The sequence below is a fragment of the Eleutherodactylus coqui genome, chromosome 6 (genome assembly GCF_035609145.1).
Source record: "Eleutherodactylus coqui strain aEleCoq1 chromosome 6, aEleCoq1.hap1, whole genome shotgun sequence".
Lineage (NCBI taxonomy): Eukaryota > Metazoa > Chordata > Amphibia > Anura > Eleutherodactylidae > Eleutherodactylus > Eleutherodactylus coqui.
Window position 1 is genome coordinate 152,282,079 of NC_089842.1, and position 18,114 is coordinate 152,300,192.

Below are 18,114 nucleotides of genomic sequence, written 5' to 3' on the forward strand. Positions count from 1 at the left end.
ACCCTTACAGATCAGAGATTTCCTCAGCCCCAGCAGTCATACAAGGCCACGGCCAACACGGGTCAACACAATAGGCAGGTTACCACCCAACAGGATCTCCGGATCAGCTGTATCATGGCTTGCTGGCTTACCCTAACTCCACTCTCACTGACTAGGCCAGCTGATGTTTGTGATTTCCATACAGTCTCATGTAGGCATTATAGCCACACCTTACACTTGCTGTATACTCTACTGCTAAGGGCATTCAAAGTTCCCAGTGGCACACAAAGCAGTCCCATATACAGGGCTCCTTCACGCGAGTGTGTGGTGACCGCGTACTACACGAATGGGTTATGTGCGTGTAATACACAGTACCAATCTGCCATAGGCACCCAAGAAAGATTGCAGCATGTTCTATCTTGGCACGTATTACACACACACACACGCCAAGATAGTGAATGGTGATTGGCGACCCACAACAAGTACGCAATATCATTGCATACTTGCTGAGCGCCGCATGACTGTCTCATGTGGGCGGCACGCAGCGAATTACATTTATGTGAAGCCATCCATAGTTTCTGACCACACTCTTGCATCTGCACCTTTGATCAGAGAACAATGTGACCCTGGTGCTTGCCTGTAAATATACACAAGGGGCATAAGCAGCAGTATACTGTCATAGAGGCATCACACCTGCAAAGAAAAATGGTTACAGTGCACAATTGTGAACGGTGAATAACGGCATAACATAACTGGATATCTAGTCAACTTAATTGCAGCCACTGCAGTCCAGTTCACAGAAATACCGACATATACTTGATAAGGAGATGCAATTCATGGTTACAGCTGGTTCATCTCAACCACACACTTACACAATGCCTTAGTTGTATAGGTTCAGCAGGCTTGACTTTTTTTTTTCTGTACATTTAAAAGTCCAACAGGTTACTTGATCCATTCATAATACTGAATTGTTAAATTAAGGGGAAAAAAACCCCTTGCTGTTCTCTTCTATAGAGTTCAATGACACATTCAGCGTGGCTACATCCGTATTCCCCACCTTTTAATGCCCTTGTCTTAATGGTTTAATAATGCACCTGTTGGCTTTTATTTTTAGAGCTCAGTGGCACAGGCTTGTAATAACTAATTCTTCGTCTGCAAGGGTTCAATCATGTGACAAATCTGACTACCCTTAAAAACGCAAATGCTTTTTTTTTTTAAGTTATTAATTTTTTTTTTTTTATTGGCACTGATCTCCCCAGATTTTCAGGTACCAGCAACAGAACCAGATATCAATAACCGGCTGGAATCGCTGTGTCTAAGTATGACTGAGCATGCTCTGAGCGGTAAGCATTTCAAATATAGCTCAGCTAAAAATACCCGGGGAGGAGACAGGCTGGAAGTGGAATGTCTGCGAGACGTAATACATGTACAAAATGTCTATTTTCTGGCTTTGCTTTGTAAATCCGTCCAATGAAATCACCACTTAGACTACAGAGGAGTCTGCTGTTTGGAGTCCTGCAGCAGGAAAGCTCGGATTCAGGCAGCCCAATGATAGAATGTCAGTCTGCAGCTGCCAAAGTCAGTTTTGCGGTGGGCTGAGGTATGTGAGGTTATTGCAAAGCAGGATCTGGTGTAACAGCAAAACAACATGTCTGTACACTGTGTGTCTGTGCGGGACTGGAGATCCAGGAGGAAGACGCACTCAATTTACTGCCATTGCTGAGTGGTTATTTTGTAAATGTGTAGTTTCCCATGCTAAGATCAATTGCATGTCCCATAATTCCTTGCAAATCAGAGAGGAGAGAGGTAATTGTATGCAGATGGAGAAGCTGATATAAGGAGCATAGCTCCCTAGTCCCTTTATAAGACCGCTCCCACGAGCAATAAAAAAATAACGGGATGATTGTCAAATGCGAAACCACCAGTTGTCCCAAAGACTATCTCTTCCATTCACTGTGAACAGGCAGTCGTTTAGAGATGAACGACTGCCTGTTTACACTGAGAGGGAACTTAGTCACATCATTTCAGAGAGTTGAAATTAAACCACTATTGAGAGATTTGTCACTCAGCACCCTGTTGGGTTCTGTGCATATACAGGACAACCATCACTCAAAATCACTTGTTTAAGCAATTTTTCGTCTGATTGTCCCATGTAAAACCTAGGACTAGACATTAACACACACAGTCCTGCAAACATCCAATGCACATAAATGAAATGCCTGACATTGACCAGACATTGATGAGACGCATTATAGAGGGGCCCTACTAACTCTGGGTCACTATACAACCTACACAAGCCCTTCATCCTGCTGCTACTTCCAATAATTCTGTGTCCGCTACTGCCTTATCTGCCCCTCTTACTGTACCTGCTGTGTGATATGTTGCCCCCAAATAGTGCACTATTATTTCTTAAGTATAGTATCTATAATATCCCACAGAAAATAGTGCCATATACAGTACCCCTGAAAGAAAGTGCCCAATATTCTACCAAGGCAATATTAGTGCAACACGCAATAAAGGTGCCACCTCTTGTACCCCAAAGAGTAATAGTGTTATTCTTAGTACCCCACACAATGACAGTGCCTCCTTAATGCTCACACAGTAATAATGCACCTTTTGCTGCACAAATACTGACCGTATTGTTCTCTTGAAAATAATAATGGCTCCTGTGTGCAACCTAGAAATGGTGCCATTTTTTTTTAGCTCACTAGACAATAATGCCCCCAGTGTGCCTTTTTTAAGGTAATAATTCCCCCTGTAAGTGTCCCCTTATATTCTAATAGCCCCATGCAGTGTTTCTTTACATCATCTCCTGCATTATTCCCTTATATAGTAATGGCCTCCATGCAGTGGTAACAATAGTGCCCTCTCATATAGTAATAGTAACCCTATGATGCAGTGCCCCCTCACTAGTAGTAATAGTCCTTCATATGGTAATATCCCCCATGTAGTAATAGCAGCCCTTGTGGGGAGCACCAGAGAAAACAATAAACATTATACTCACCTACAGTATATTCCCCTGATCAGTGTAGCATCAACTTTCCCTCATGCACCATTACCAGACTGGTGGAGGAGGCACGATGTAGCGACATCATTGTGCCTCCTGCATCGGGACCATGACACTGCACTGATGATGAGAATATAGGTGAGTATAATGTTTATTTTCTCTCTATTCTCCATGCCTTTGGCAATAGAGAATGGTAGAGCAAAGAGCCTATAACTTTCTGCTCTACCATAGATATCAGCTGTATCGGCGTCTAGCGGATGCCGATACAGTTAAGAGCAGCACCCACCTAGGGACTTGAGGAGCCTCGCTGATGCCCTAGGATCTCCAGTGCTAGTGATGCCCCTGGAAGTAATAACAGAAAATCTCTGTGAGATTTCAATTATGTTGGAACATTTGTATGCAATGGTCTGGTACTTCCATTTTCTCATAGAAAGGAGGTCTGCTAGCATAATTATGTCTGTGTCTATCAATCTCATGTCTAGTGCGGGATTATAGGGAGGGTTCATGGGCCTGATGGCCTTTAGAATCTTGGTGCACACTTCCATACACTGATGACCATTTGGCAATCCTATGCAGCCATGAAGAGGTGGCCATGCATACATGTAGTTTCCTCTGAGGCATAAGGTAAATGCTGGATCAGGTGTTTCTCTATCTCCCATCGACTTCCGTGGAGATGACTAAAAGCATGTTTGGCCTATAGGTGGCTGATATATGGGGAGAAGTGGGATGAGGACCCTGCACTAAATTTTTGCTATCCACGGTATCTAATCTATCAGCCTAATACACAATATTAATGATGGGGTCTATTAATCTTTGACTCCCCCCAATAATTTTTTTTGTTTCCTTGCAGATGGAGTAGACAAAACATCCACTATCTAATGCGAAACGGTACTTCGTGGCGGCGCTGGGCGTAGCACACGGAACTGCTGGTCCAGTGTTGGGATTTGCTGACTCTCTCTCTTTCCTGGATGCGCCAAACACAATTTTGCCTTTTTTTATTTTTATTTCATTATTGTATAAAGAATGGAAAAGAGAGGGTTGTAAGCATAAGCTGAGCTTACGAAGAAAAATATTGTTATTTTGTTACTTTGTGAAGCGAAAATTCAAATGTTTTCCATGTGATTGGTTTCCTGAATGAAAAGCTTCGTGTTCTGAGCGGGAAACGCACGAAATGTGATTGGCAAGAAATTTTGTTGCCACTGGACAATACATGTCTGACCCATCATCAGGGGGCTGTACATGTGACCAAATGATGGAAGAAAGGGGAGGTTACTGCTCTGTGTTGCATTTTTTTTTCAATACATTTACAGTATTTGGAATCTGTTTTTCCCCTTAGTATAAAAAAAAAGTTACACATGTTTACATAAAAACAAACCATTATTAAGGGTACATTGTTTCTTCAGGTATGCCTTCTGTATTTTAAATGTTTTAGTTTTTTTTTATATCAATAGCAGCCGGTTTGCATTATGTAAGAGCCAAGATGTTCTTATGGGAAAAGAAAGTGTCCTCGAAGAGTTTTGATTCTGGCCCCCGTGGTCCTCAGAAGCCATTGTGCTTTCAGACAGACCTATACTAAGCTAGCCATAGACATTAGAAGAAAGTCTGCCAGCTCATGGGCAATTTTTTTTTATGATGTCCCAAAGGACAAATTAGACCTGTATAGTTTGTGGATGTCTCCATCAATCATCCAAAAGAATGCCTATACCTTAAAAAAAAATTCAACCTGGTGATACATTTATGCAGGGGCGTAACTATAGAGGATGCAGGGGATGCGGTTGCACCCGGGCCCAGGAGCCTTAGGGGGCCCATAAGGCCCCTCTTCTCCATATAGGGAGCCCAGTACTATGAATAAAGCATTATAGTTAGGGGCCCCATTACAGGTTTTGCATTGGGGCCCAGGAGCTTCAAGTTACGCCTCTGCATTTATGAGAACTGCAGAAAAAAAATTTAAATTTGCTCAAACCCTATTCAAAATGTAGGCAGACTCTAAAGTCTATGGGCAGCTTTATGGTGCCAACCATTAACTCAAGGATTAAAACTTGGCATGTTCTTAAATGTTTATGGAAAGTCACAGAATGTGAGAGGAAAGTGAAGTAGGAAAACTGGAGCAGAATTTTTGGGTGGTTATTTTATTTTTTTTTTCTTCATCCTTTTTGTCTCTGAAAAAAAAAACTTGTTTCTGGGCATTCTCATCCTCTGCCATGTTGAGAAATGTAGCATTTTAAAGTTCTTACTGTGCAAATTTTTGCAGGCGTGCATAGGCAGTGATAAATATCAAAATCTTGAGCTGTTTGTAGTGTGAAATAAATGCTGCTGATGGAACTTCAGTGCTGCTCAGTACATTTTTGTCTTAGGCAAATAATATGTAGGAAAGCTGTATAAGTACTCTAAAGAAAAAACCCTTTGCATCTTTTGCTACAATAAACCCCATTACATTTGCTAAAATATCAGTGATTGACAGGGAAGTCCAAAGTCCCTTGTTGGTCCTCCACTGGTACCTCTGAAAATATATTCTATAAAAAGTTGCTCTATTATACATTAGCATCCAGCTTAGCCATGGGAAGGTTTTAGCATAATTGGTCAGAGAATTGGCCAATTGTCTGTGTCTCTGTGGCCAGACTTTAGGTCTAAACAGACGGACGTGTTTTAGTCCCGTTATGCAGCCACGGCCGCATAACGGGACAAAACGAAACCATTGTTTTCAATGATTTCGTTTTCACTTTCGGGATTCTCACCTGTTAATTGTACGGGCGAGAAAAGATGGGGCTTTTTTTCAAAACTCCTGCGCTATGGTGTAGAGTTTGAACGGCCAAAAGAGTACAGAAAAATCCTTGTTCATGCGCAACTATGCTCTGTAGGGTAGTTACGCGTATGGCTGTCTGAAACAGCCCTTAAACTGATGATTTGCTTGAGATGGAGAATCCACACAAATATTATGGACCCGTTAGTAATTTACGTGCGGGCATATGGTGCTTCCATGAAGCACCATATTCTCCCCCAAGAAGCAATGCTTCTAATGACATGCATTGAGACACGCCAACATTTTTCTTAGATTCATATGGAGGCCTCCATGTGCTTCCCTGCAAAATTGGAAGCCCATGATACACCATGAGCCCATAGCAGGCTATGGGCACTGCATTATGGATCTGTACAACACTGATCCATAATATGGCTGTGTCCATGAGGGCTAAACCTAGGTCACCCAAATGTAGAAACTCCCGCAACTACATTAAGAGAGATGACGCAGCTATGTGGATTTTTGGTCATGGGAAAATTCAAAAACCTTTCTTTAAAGATCTGTGACTTCTGGCTTTCTAGAAATCAATATAGTTGCCATACAGTGTAATGAAAATTTTATTTTAAACTAAATTTTGTAAAAAATTGTCCCTAAGGCACCCATTTTAGGTTTCACTTTTAGACCCATCCAATATTTGTATTAAATCTTCTAGACTGGGTGAAACATTTACCAAAGCTACAAGATCTCAATTCCTTTCCAATATCATCTACTAAAGAGATGGGTTCATAGTGCACAATAGTACATTATTTTTAAAGGGGTCTGTGTAGTCTAAAGCTATAGTATAGCTGGAGGGATGTTGAGAATTAGGTTATGTATACCATGTTCTCCTTTTGAGTATCATATGAGATGCCATGCTATGCAATTTGCTTGTTTTCCACATTTTTACCATTTATGCTGACCAGTGATTGCTTGTTTAAAGCACTGTTTTTGAAAGAAAATTGCAATTTTTTCTCATCCTTTATAAACCCCTTTAATTGCAGTTACAGAACACTTGAGATCACAACTAAAACCAGCCCATTTCTGAGATGATGGGGGCCCCAGTTGTTATAGTTTCACTGGGGAGACATTTTATGGCAAATCAAAAAATTATTTTTGGGACATCCCTTTAAAAGCACCACAGCTAGATCTTTTACTTTTCTTGCTCCCCAGATGTGGAGATAAAGGGATGTCAGTGCATACATGGGTATAATGGATGCCTCCAACTCACAGCATTCTCATTAGTAGAGTGAACAGATTGCCCTTTTTGTCCCTTTTGTCCTTTATTTGCCCTATATAATGGATCTCAACTGGCAATATGAGTAAAATACCCAGAATATATATTGGTAATTTTTAATTAAAATGTAATCTATAGTAAGCACATGTACAGTAGTATGAGCGTTTTAAAAGATGAACCATTATGCATACAAAGGCAGCCCAATGAATCAGAAGGCACAAAAAAATTATGGTTTTGTGTTGGATCAATATAATCAGTCAAAGGGGATTTTCTTATGACCATCTAGATTTTCAGAACTCCGGTTGGTTTTATTGCTCAACCAGCTTGTGTGGGACGCTGCCTATGTTCCTAGTTTGTCCCTTCGGAGTAGGGCCAAATTTAACAATGTGTATACGCAAAGTTTCACCGGGGTTGATGGGCCTAAGCTGACCTGGATAAACCTGGTATGCACTTGCCAAACCAAGTTGGGTAAACCTAGCTCGTCAAAAGGCCCACATACATCTAGAGTCAGCCCTGCATCAGAAATCTTTATCCTGGAGATTACCCCTTTAAATTTGGTTTGACCTCAAACAATTCTCATCTACATGGTTTGCTTGCATTAGGTATATAGTGCCAAATGAACGTGTATATGCTGCATAGAGAGAGGTTAGGAAAACAGTGTTATTCCCTTTGAGATACTTTAATGGAAATCTAATTAGCATATGTTTGTCTTTCCTGTTTGTGACCAGCAGGGGTTCGGTGATACTAGTGATAGTACTTGGAGGGGTAATCCACGATTAAAAAGCATGCCACACCTGTTCATGGGTTGTGCCTGGTATTGCCTTTCAGCTCCAATGAAGTGAATAGTCCTGAGCTGCAATTCCACTAACAACCTATGCACAGGCGTGGCACTGTTTTACGAGAAAAGCAGTCATGTTTTTCTAAGTCTTGTACAATCCCTTTGTTTTCTAACATTTCCTATGGCTGGTAACCATCAAATCTCATCACTTACCACAAAGTTTGTTTTTCTCTTATATAAAATCTATGAATAATTTTTCTAGATATTAGTTTTTTTTCTTCTCTGGTCAGTGTTAAGAAAAAAATATATAATGCATATATAAAAAATATATCTATAGTACTACATTACACAACATTTCTGATCATTCATTTTGCTAGGCGCGAAATGGTGATATTTTCGTTCCCAGAGGTCCTGTATTGAGTGCAGGCTTACAAAGACAAAAAAAAGGGTGTGAATTATTTATAATGTAAATGTTCTGGAGACTTCAGAGTTCTATTTAATGTGGCAGTGCCTTTCTTTGTTTATCGTCCCTATCGAGTTTTTTTTTACTTTTTTTTTTTTCTGTTTTTGTAACGGATTTAAAAAAAAAAAAACCTGCTTGCCTGTGTATAGTGGTATATTCATCTCTGCTGGCTATTTTTAGATACTTTATAGGAAGAGTTTTTGCCTTATCTCTGGTGCTTTTTATCCATAGTGGTTTATAAAACAAAGAAAACAGTATTCTCAGTTGTACCAAAAAAGATTTTAGATGTTGCTGCTTCTATTGAATTGTTGTCTTGCTCGGCATTTTCAACGTCATTTGTTTCGTAAAGGGTCTCAAGGCAAACGCACTGTTTTTGGGAGATTTTTTTTTTTCTTTTGAATACATATTTTTTCTTAATGCTAAGCTGACTACACAAGTGCTATATATACTACAGTATTGTTGTAATAGTATTATACTCCTTGTCTGCTAGGAAATATATGACCTGCAGGAATGAAAACAACTGCCCTATAGTGGCCTTCAGAGCAATGGTATTTTTGTTTTAACTTTGCCGTTCTTCCACTGTGTATTGTTTTTAGATTTTGTGATTTTTGTCTTTTTTTTATTAACACAACTAATTTACACTAAGTAGGTTTTTAATATGTTGTGGAACAATATATTGAAGCCAAACCAGAATGCCAAGGAATTTACTACTTATTTCAGTGCCATCTTGGAAGCTGCTGCTTGGGAAGGGTCCAGTATCCTATTTAATAGGCTATGACCACAATTTTTTTTTTTTTTTTCAAGAAAGGATAGAATTATCGAAAGTTGTTAAAAGAATGGTTACATGATCATGTTTGCTTCAAAATCATCAGCACAATGTCAACTTGGTGGTATCCTTACAAGTGAGAAGTTTTTGTGCTGCTTGCAGGATCTCTGAAGCTTGAGGCCAAATAGTAAGTGTTTAAAGGGTTTTCCAGTTTTACACTATTGATGACCTATCCTAAGAATAGGTCATCAGTAGTTAATTGGCAGGGCCCTCTGCTAATCAGCTAATTGCTGGGTCGGTATTTCAGTGCACAGAGTTGATGTGTTGCCAGAAGCTCACAGCTCCATTCACTGTGTAGTGGCCTAGATTATTATTGCAGGCACAGTTCCCATTCAAGTAAAGGTTAGAACATCAGTAGTTTAGAGCTGGGAAACACCTTCAAACATTGGATATTAAATGTTAAAGGGGTTCTCCAGTACTGCTTGCTGATGAACATATTGAAGAGGCTACAGTGCTAGTGGAAGAGAGTTACACAGATTAAACAGGGATGCCCTATTCTAAGGATAGGGATTCTCTGATACTTAAATGGTAATGGCCTAAGGTATAAATTTGGTACTCAAGTTAAAAGTTGCCTTCTACCTAAAGGGCAATAGCACTGATATTAAAATATTTTATTTAAATGGCCACTAACCTCACAATGTTATCATATATCGTGGGAACATTCGTGAAACGACCAGCCTTTCAACCCTTTCACATACAGGGCTGCAGAGGGAGATGGATATAACGAGCAATTTGTGCTGTTTTGGTAAAGTCAATGAATATAGCCCTGTGTGCGTTTGGCTTTTATGTTCAGTATTTGGGTAAATACAGTTATCTTTAGCTTTTGTTTTATCCACACGTATATAATCTATATGTTGATATAACTTTTTGGGGATCTTTTTAAAGGGAATACTTTAACCATGGGGTTAGTGTGCCTTAAAATACTTCTCAATTTTTGTAGTCCTGGGAAGGGATTCAGAAAGTACGTTGGTTCCATTATCCGTACAAAATATTTAACCGAATATATAAAATACAGTATATTGTCTTTCATTCCAGAAGATCCGATCAGAATAGAGTGCAAGTTATTTTGGCATTCTCGAATGTGTCTTTCTCTAGCCCGGACTGGTATAAAGGCTGCATTGGGCACACTATATACTCAAAGACCATATTTCCTGCTCCCGTACCCCATCATTGCAATCTTTGATAGTCAAGGTACCATGATCCGTAGTCCTGCAATTATTCAGAGAGTACATATTTCAGTGACCAATGGTTTTTGCACATCCTAAATGCCCTATAAGAGGGCGCTCTGGAAGCACCCAAAATTGACTACCTTTGCTCCACGTCTACAGATCATGACTGGATCTAGAGTGAGGTTCAAGAGCAAACCTTTTCTGCACATGGAAAAGGTGGTCATTATTTGGGTCAGACCTATTGATAATATATTTGTGAGGCACTGGTGCCTAGCAACATTTATAGGCCTCAATACCACCAATATTGGTTCAGGCCTTGAAGGGACTGGCATATATGTGATGGCAGCAGGAGCTCTAAAAGTATGAAATTGCCAATAAAGCCAGCAGAGCTGGTTTCAAAATAGGCTATGGCCTCCTGACCTTCAGCGGCCTTTTGGCACTGACCAAGTGCAGCCTTATTTGTTTGTGTGCCACAGAAGAGCATCCTTCTCCAAGCTCTGCCAACATGGAGGATAGTGTTCTCTAGTGTGATAATCATGCTATGGTGAACTCAACTAAGGCTTTTTCTTTGAATGTGCCTAAGTATAATCATGCAAAAATTATAAATTTGCACACAGCTGTAGTAACACTAAAGTTAATTTTATATAAATCATTACAGATTGCAAAGTGAGTTTTATTTTTTTGTATTTCTTTACGTAACCCGTTTCGCTGCCTGAAAGGTGTGTTGCATTAGCGGCCTCTCCGGACAGCCTGTGGGTTAACGGATGTATGTGTTAATTCCTCTGGGAGGAATAAAGAGAAAAATAAGAGTGTTAATAGTATTGAGCAAAATTCTTCCTCCCGTAATAATATAAATTGTGTGTATTTATGTATATTCTAAGCCTCCTCTTAAAAATAAAAAAAAATAAAAAAAATTTAAAATATATTTTTGCATGCTATATCCAGGCATACCTCTGTTGTAAATGCATGCAGGCTGTTTTTCTTTATTTTTTTCCTTTTTTATTTTTAGTGTATTTTTGTCTCCACCCCCTCCTTGTATAAAATTAGTGCACAAAAATATTTTTGGCTAGTTAAATGTTGCCATGCAATGCATATTTTTTAAACGTTTTGTCTTTTATGAAATTAGCACGTTTGTTACATGTATTTAATCTTACAAGATATAAGAAGAAAAAAAAATGAGATGTTTGAAAAAAAAAAAATGCTGTTCTTTGCTAGTGTACAGTTTTCAGATGTTGTGAACGGTGAAAATGCCCATGTTATTTCAACTTGCTACAATGTATTTATTACTCGTTTCCTCCCATGTTATTACAGATCACTGCTATATTTCATATCAGCATTCTATTGGAAGTGAAGGGAGATGATTAATACAAAGTTTTGTAACACTGTTGTGTGTTTGTGTTTTTATTTTAGAAATATGGTACAATGTCAAAGTCTAAGCACAGATTGATGCCTAGCCTAAAGAATTGATCAGTGGTCCATGACATTCAGTGGCCTAACTACCACAGAGGCAGACCAAAACCAGACTTTAAGAGTGGATGCAACATTGAGCTGCTCACTGAATTAAATGAAAACAATTTTTATATACACAGCCATCACTAGGGGGAGCTTACTGCATACAGATTTATATAGTTACTACCAAGTACAATGGGGCTTGTATGAATACATTTGCAGGGAGATTTCGCTACTTGGTAGCTGGTATGGGGCCTTAAAATATTAGTGCGACCTTGCTTTCATTCTATTTCATAATCTTGTGTTACTATCCACTAGATGATGAGAAATGCTTCAGAATTTGTTAGAGCAGATGGTATATAACTTGTGGTTTCAATATTCCTTGTCCTCAGCTTGTTGGGGTAGCACTTGCCTTGTTAATACGTGAATATTAGAGGTAGCTTAACAGTAGCTGTCCAGGCACATACCAAAGTCTGATGACCCAACATTTAAAAAGGATTCCAGGACTTTTATCCCTTTTACTATTGATGAACTAACTTTAGGATTAAATCCTCAATAGTTGATCGGCAGGGCTTGCCACTTGGGAACCTCGGCGATCAGTTGATCTCGGTGCTCGCACTCATTACGGCTGTCCGGATGCTGACACCTCTGTTCTCATTGCAGTTGCAACTGGAAGTGTTATAGAAGGCATAGCTTCTATTGATTTCAATGGGAGCTATTTCTTCTATTACACTTCTAGCTTGGATGCAGACAGAAACATCTAGCTTGGATGCAATAAGTGTAGGGGCTGAGATTAGCTGATCAGTGGGGTTCCCCAAGTGGCGGATCAACTATCGATGCTTTAGGCTGAGGATAGTTCATTAACCCTTTGAATCCAAAATTGGATTGCAGAGTTTCCTAGGGGGCTTTCTCTTTCTGCCATTATACAATGACACCATCTGCTGGCTAGAGTCCGTACTGCAGTATGGGACATGCTGGAGAGGCCCCTGACAACAGAGCGGCCAGTAGTATACAGTAAGAATACCCTGCCAGAAGTCTTCCGACATCAGAGCTGTACAGCCTTCAATCAGAATGTCTTCAGACGTCAGTGGATTGGAAAGGGTTAATAGTACAAGGGGTAAAAGTCCCGGAATGCCCCTTTTAATTTCCTGTAAAAGTTAAGCTTTCATTTTCACTTTACTCTCTGGCAACGAATGAGCTATCAGACACAAAACTAATGAAAATTGCATGACATCTTAAACTCCAACCTGGGAACACCCACAAAATTGCAGAAATGTCCTTTTTTGTAAATTGACATGCTCTGCCTCTTTGCGATCCTGTTCATGGGACGGTTCCATAAAAATAAGTGTTGGAGGTGGGTATGGTAATAGTTGACGTTGCTATTATGCACAGAAGTTACTCCTTTACTCATTTTATATTTTCTGAACTTCAGCTCAAAAAAAAATTAGCATTTTCTTCTGTAACTTGTTGTTCTGAGATTGTCTTACTATACATTATACATGTGGCACTGATGCAGCAGAGCATGCTCAAAATAGAAGCTACTCGACAGTTGGGTAGCTACAGGTTGGAGATCATTGCTATAATGGATATGCAGCTCAAAAGATAAAGCCTAGGCTTTCCTGTCTGGTACAAGTACACAGTCATGTACTTTCAGGAGTTTTGGAAAGCTGAATTTTTGACCATTGAGGATCTGTAGAAGCAGCCATATTGATCTTCAACTTTACAAGATAGCCACATCTGTGAAGTGCTTGCCATATGTATCTTAGGAAAGGTTCCCTTAAAATGACATCACAGAGTATCCTAGTGTCTGTTCTCTACAGCAGTGTTTCTCACATCCAGTACTCAATTCCCCACAGCAGGTCATGCTCTATAAGGATATCCTATAGAGGCAACCCCTGTGGTCATTTCTGAGGCACCGACCATAATTATACCACCTATACAATACTAAGCAATTCCTGAAAACATGAACTGTTGGGTGGGAACTTCAGGACTGGAATTGAGAAACCCTACACTAGAATTCAATGCTCTTTGTAGCCATTGTTAATCAGGAGTGTTCTGAACTGGGGACTTCCCTAAATTTGGGGGTTTCAACCTAAATTTCTTTCTGTGCAGTTCAACCAAAAATTTCAGGCCCCAATTTTTTATGAACATATGTCCCACCCCTTTTTAGAAACCACACCCTCATACTACATCCTCAAAAACAACCCTTTAAGGCCACTTTCAGACAAGTGTATTTAAAATTCATATTTGATTTGTGTAGTACCCTGCTCAAAACCGCCTCTGTGATCTAGAACAGAGCGGGTGAGTAAGAACTGATTCTGTTCTGGTGGGACTTCAGCCATTACAGGTTAGCCATTCATGTGAATGGCTTTCCTATAATACTACATTCTCCCAGCAGCGACCCCGGCAGGGGCAACGTGTAGCTAACTTCTGGAAAAATCTGCTGATTGGTGGGGTGCTGCAATGTATTAAATGTATTATGAAGTGGCGCTACATCAAGTGACAGCTTGGGAACACCCAGACAGGTTGTGAGGTGTTATCTTGTGAGTGAGGCTGAATACTGGTAAGCATGCTCATGGCAATGTGATGTGATTTCTCAGAGCTCGAAGAAACGAGGCATGATAGTGGATGCCAAACAAACGGGGTATTCTATTTCCAAAATTGTGCAGGCTTTTAACATTGCTTGATCCACAATGCGTGACGTGTGTAACAGGACTATATCATAGAAGGTATTACCAACTCCAGTGGTGAACATATTGGCTGCCAAGGGCACTTAATGATTGAGACCAGAACCATCTGGCTAGAATCGTCTGTGAACAGACAAGCGATTCTGGGAGAAATCACATCCACATTGAATGCAGGAGGTCCCACATGTGTATGACATAGGAGCGATATTTCACTTCTATGGGAGCAGAAAAGCCACCAGAATGCCACTGTTAAAACCATAACACTAGACACTCCATACCTCACCTGGGTTGCTGACTGGGCCCTAGAACAATGGCAAAATGCAAGGTAGTCTGATGAGTCAAGGTACCAATTGTTTCAGACTGATGGTTGGGTTCATATGTGGCAAGGAGCCCATGAAGCCATAGACTGAAGTGGTCAACAGGGCACTCTGCAGGCTACTGGTGGTTCCATAGTGGTGGTGGTGGGGGGGGGGGGGGGGGGGTTTCATGGCATGGGTTGAGGTCCACATCCATCCTAACCCCTATGTTTCACGGGTTGCTACCCTATTTCCCCGAAAATAAGACGCATCTTATATTAACCTTTGCTCCCAAATATGCGCGACGTCTTATTTTCAGGGGGTGTCTTATTTCGCCGCAGCAAATCCGTCTGAAGCCGCTAATCCCTCAATTGGCCAGCTTTGTGGACGAAATTTCTCAGAAATCTCATCCACATGGGACAGCAAATCTGTCACGGCAAAGCTGGAAGAAGCCAGTGTTGTGGTGCGGATTCACCAGGCCACAGAAACGGAAAAGCGTGCGGCCAGGTCGCTTCAAAACAAGCGGCTGAGTGCCGTGGGTTTTGAAGCAGCGCTTTCCCGGCGGAAATCTTGTTGTTTATCGCTGTGGCCAAACTGCGAGATTTCTGCTGGAAATACGCTCTGTGAGAACCCAGCCTTAAGAATCACACACAGGTTGCCTGACTCACACACAGAGCCATAAAAAAAAGAAGGGCTGTAAAGTAACGTACCTGTCTGCAGACAGAAGTTCCTGTACCACTTGTAAGCAGGGATGGTATTGCAGCTTCCGGCCACCAGGGGGAGCTCATCACAGCAGACATGTACAGCAGGAGAAGAACGTACAGTATGGACTTTTCCAGTCAGCAAGGGGAGCTCACAACAGCACACTCGTACAGCACAGCAGGGACAGGATTACGGCAGACTGTCTGCAGATCTACCTATACATCTGGAGGTAGGAGACAGCGGGGATGGCAGCAGGGGACAGGCCTCTTGACTTGCCTGCACACTTTACTATGCCTTACTATCGGGGGTGCCTTATATTTGGGACTTCTGCAAATTTCAGGGGGTGCCTTATTTTCGGCGAAACACGGTAGTTGCAGTCCTTTACGGACTTTATGTACCCCCACAATGATGGGATGTTCCACCATACCATTGGGCCCAAGTTGCCAATTTGTTTAAGAGGCATTCTGGAAAGTTCCTATGAATGGTGTGACCTGCACATTTGCCTGAGTTGCTCCGAATCGAGCATTTATGGGATATGGTGGTGAAGTCCATTCGCACCCAAGATCCTACAAGTACCACAGATGTATAAATGGCTATTCAGACATCATTTGTCCACTTCTGGAATTGAGTCGATTGCAGCCATATCGAGTTGCTGCACTTTCCTGGGCTAGAGGGGGTCCTACATGATATTACTTCCTGTCCCTTGACTTTTGACATGTCAGTGTATATGCAGGAAACTAACTCTGTGCCAGTCCCTCTGTTGTTAACAAAAGGCACTAGTATGGGAAATAAGAGATTATCAGCTTCGTCTTACCTAAATTAGTGCCTGCTAGTATCTGTTTATAAAACTAAGGCTGCATTCCCACGAACGTATATCTGCTCGGTTTTCACGCCGAGCCGATATACGTCGTCCTCATCTGCAGGGGGGGGGAGGGGGGGATGGAAGAGCCAGGAGCAGGAACTGAGCTCCCGCCCCCTCTCTGCCTCCTCTCTGCCCCTCTGCACTATTTGCAATGGGGAGAGGTGGGATAGGGTGGGGCTAATTCTCAGAACTTCGCCCCGTCCCGCCTCCTTTCATTGCAAATAGTGCAGAGGGGCAGAGGCGGATGCTTATGGAAGATTTGGATTCAGAGGAGGGACTCCTGGAAGACTCCCCTTCAGAATCAGCGCCACCGACAGAAGATGCTAAAAAGTATTTCTTCTCGTCTGCAGACATGGGTCAACTGCTGAGCGCAGTTAGGCGCATAATGCAAGTGGAGGAAGAAGCTCCACAACAGTCCTCGCTCTAGGACAGCCTGTTCCGAGGTCTTCAACCACATCCCAAACTGACGTTTCTGCTGAACGACATCCTGAAACAGCTGATCTTTTCAGAGTGGAGGCAGGCGGAATACAAATTCTCCCTTCCAAAAGAGTTCTGGGACCGCCTGATATTTTCCACTGACGATGTTGACTTCTTATAAACTACCCCCAAGGTACACATAGCAGTGGCCAAGGTATCCAATAAAGCGGCTCTACCCTTTGAAGACGTCTCGCAGTTGCAGGATCCGCTGGACGCTAGAGTGGATTCCGCAATGAAGAAAGCATGGGAAGTCGCTGCCCTGGCTGTGAAGGCAAATATCACAGCCACATCGGTTGCGAGATCTATGACAGTCTGATTGGACCAGCTTCAGTCGCTGGTCGCCCAAAGGGGCTCCAGAGAAGACATTGCCAGCTGTTTGCCTTTACTTCAGCTGGCAACAGGATTCCTAGCGGACACCTCCATGGAGTTCATAAGGTTTGGAGCCCGCTCAGCGGTACTCTCCAACATTGCTAGGAGAGCTGTCTGGGTCAAAGCCTGGACAGGGGACAGTACCTCAAAAGATAGGCTCTGCGCCCTGCCAATCCAGTGCCACAGAATTTTCGGGCCTTCCCTGGATTCGTTGTTATAGAAGGCCACTGGCTCCCTATGGAGAGGACCTTCAGGCGCCCTTCCTCCTCCTACCCTCCATCATTTGTTCCCTCCAGGTCGTACAAAGGGAAAGGGAAGACCGGACGTTGGTCTTACGCCAAAGGCGGAAAGGGTGAGACATCGCCCTCGGGGCCACCTATGGCAGAGACCCTACCGGTCAGGGGTAGGCTGATTCAGTTTGCCTCCAGGTGGGAGGAAGTGATGTCCAGTCCTTGGGCCCTGCACCTTAATAAAGAAGGCTACAGAATTGAATTTTCTTCCTCCCCTCCCCGTAGATTCGTAGTCACGCCCTTCCAGTCAGCGATTCCTTTAATCACGCCTGGTAGCGTCATGGCCACCATTCACCTAAAGGACGCCTATTACCACGTCCCCATTCACTCAGATTCCCAGCAATTTCTGCGGTTTGCTCTGGTCATTGACGGTTCGGTGTCACACTTCCAATTTGTATGCTTACCATTTGGGATCTCTTCAGCACCTCGGGTGTTTTCCAAAATAATGTTGGAAATTATTGCTTTCCTGAGGGCCAATAATGTAATAATTATCCCTTATTTAGATGACTTCCTGATGGTGGCAGGGTCGGTTCCAGACTTCACTGTTCACTTATTTAAATCACTAGGTTGGATTGTCAACTATGATAAATCTAGGCGTTATCTTGGATTCTAGCCTCCAGCGTTCTTCCCTTCCTCCAGAGAGACAGAAGATGGTGTTAGACGAATGTCGGACACTTTTTCTCTCCATTAAAATTTCCATCATGAAAGGTATGAGGGTCCTTGGCCTCATGACATCATGCATTGGAGTAG

The 18,114-nt window shown here is 41.9% G+C and overlaps 1 protein-coding gene across 2 annotated transcripts in view; it reads left to right on the forward strand.

Moving 5' to 3' along the window:
• The window catches only part of SAMD4A (sterile alpha motif domain containing 4A), a 113,299-nt gene extending 101,685 nt beyond the window's left edge, over nucleotides 1-11,614 (forward strand). For both annotated transcript variants that reach the window (XM_066607998.1, XM_066607999.1), the window contains 2 exons: nucleotides 1,239-1,322; nucleotides 3,837-11,614. In XM_066607998.1, the coding sequence (XP_066464095.1) occupies nucleotides 1,239-1,322; nucleotides 3,837-3,865 (113 nt within the window). In that variant the 3' untranslated portion in view covers nucleotides 3,866-11,614. The remainder of the gene's footprint in view (nucleotides 1-1,238; nucleotides 1,323-3,836) is intronic.
• Nucleotides 11,615-18,114: the final 6,500 nt, after the last annotated feature.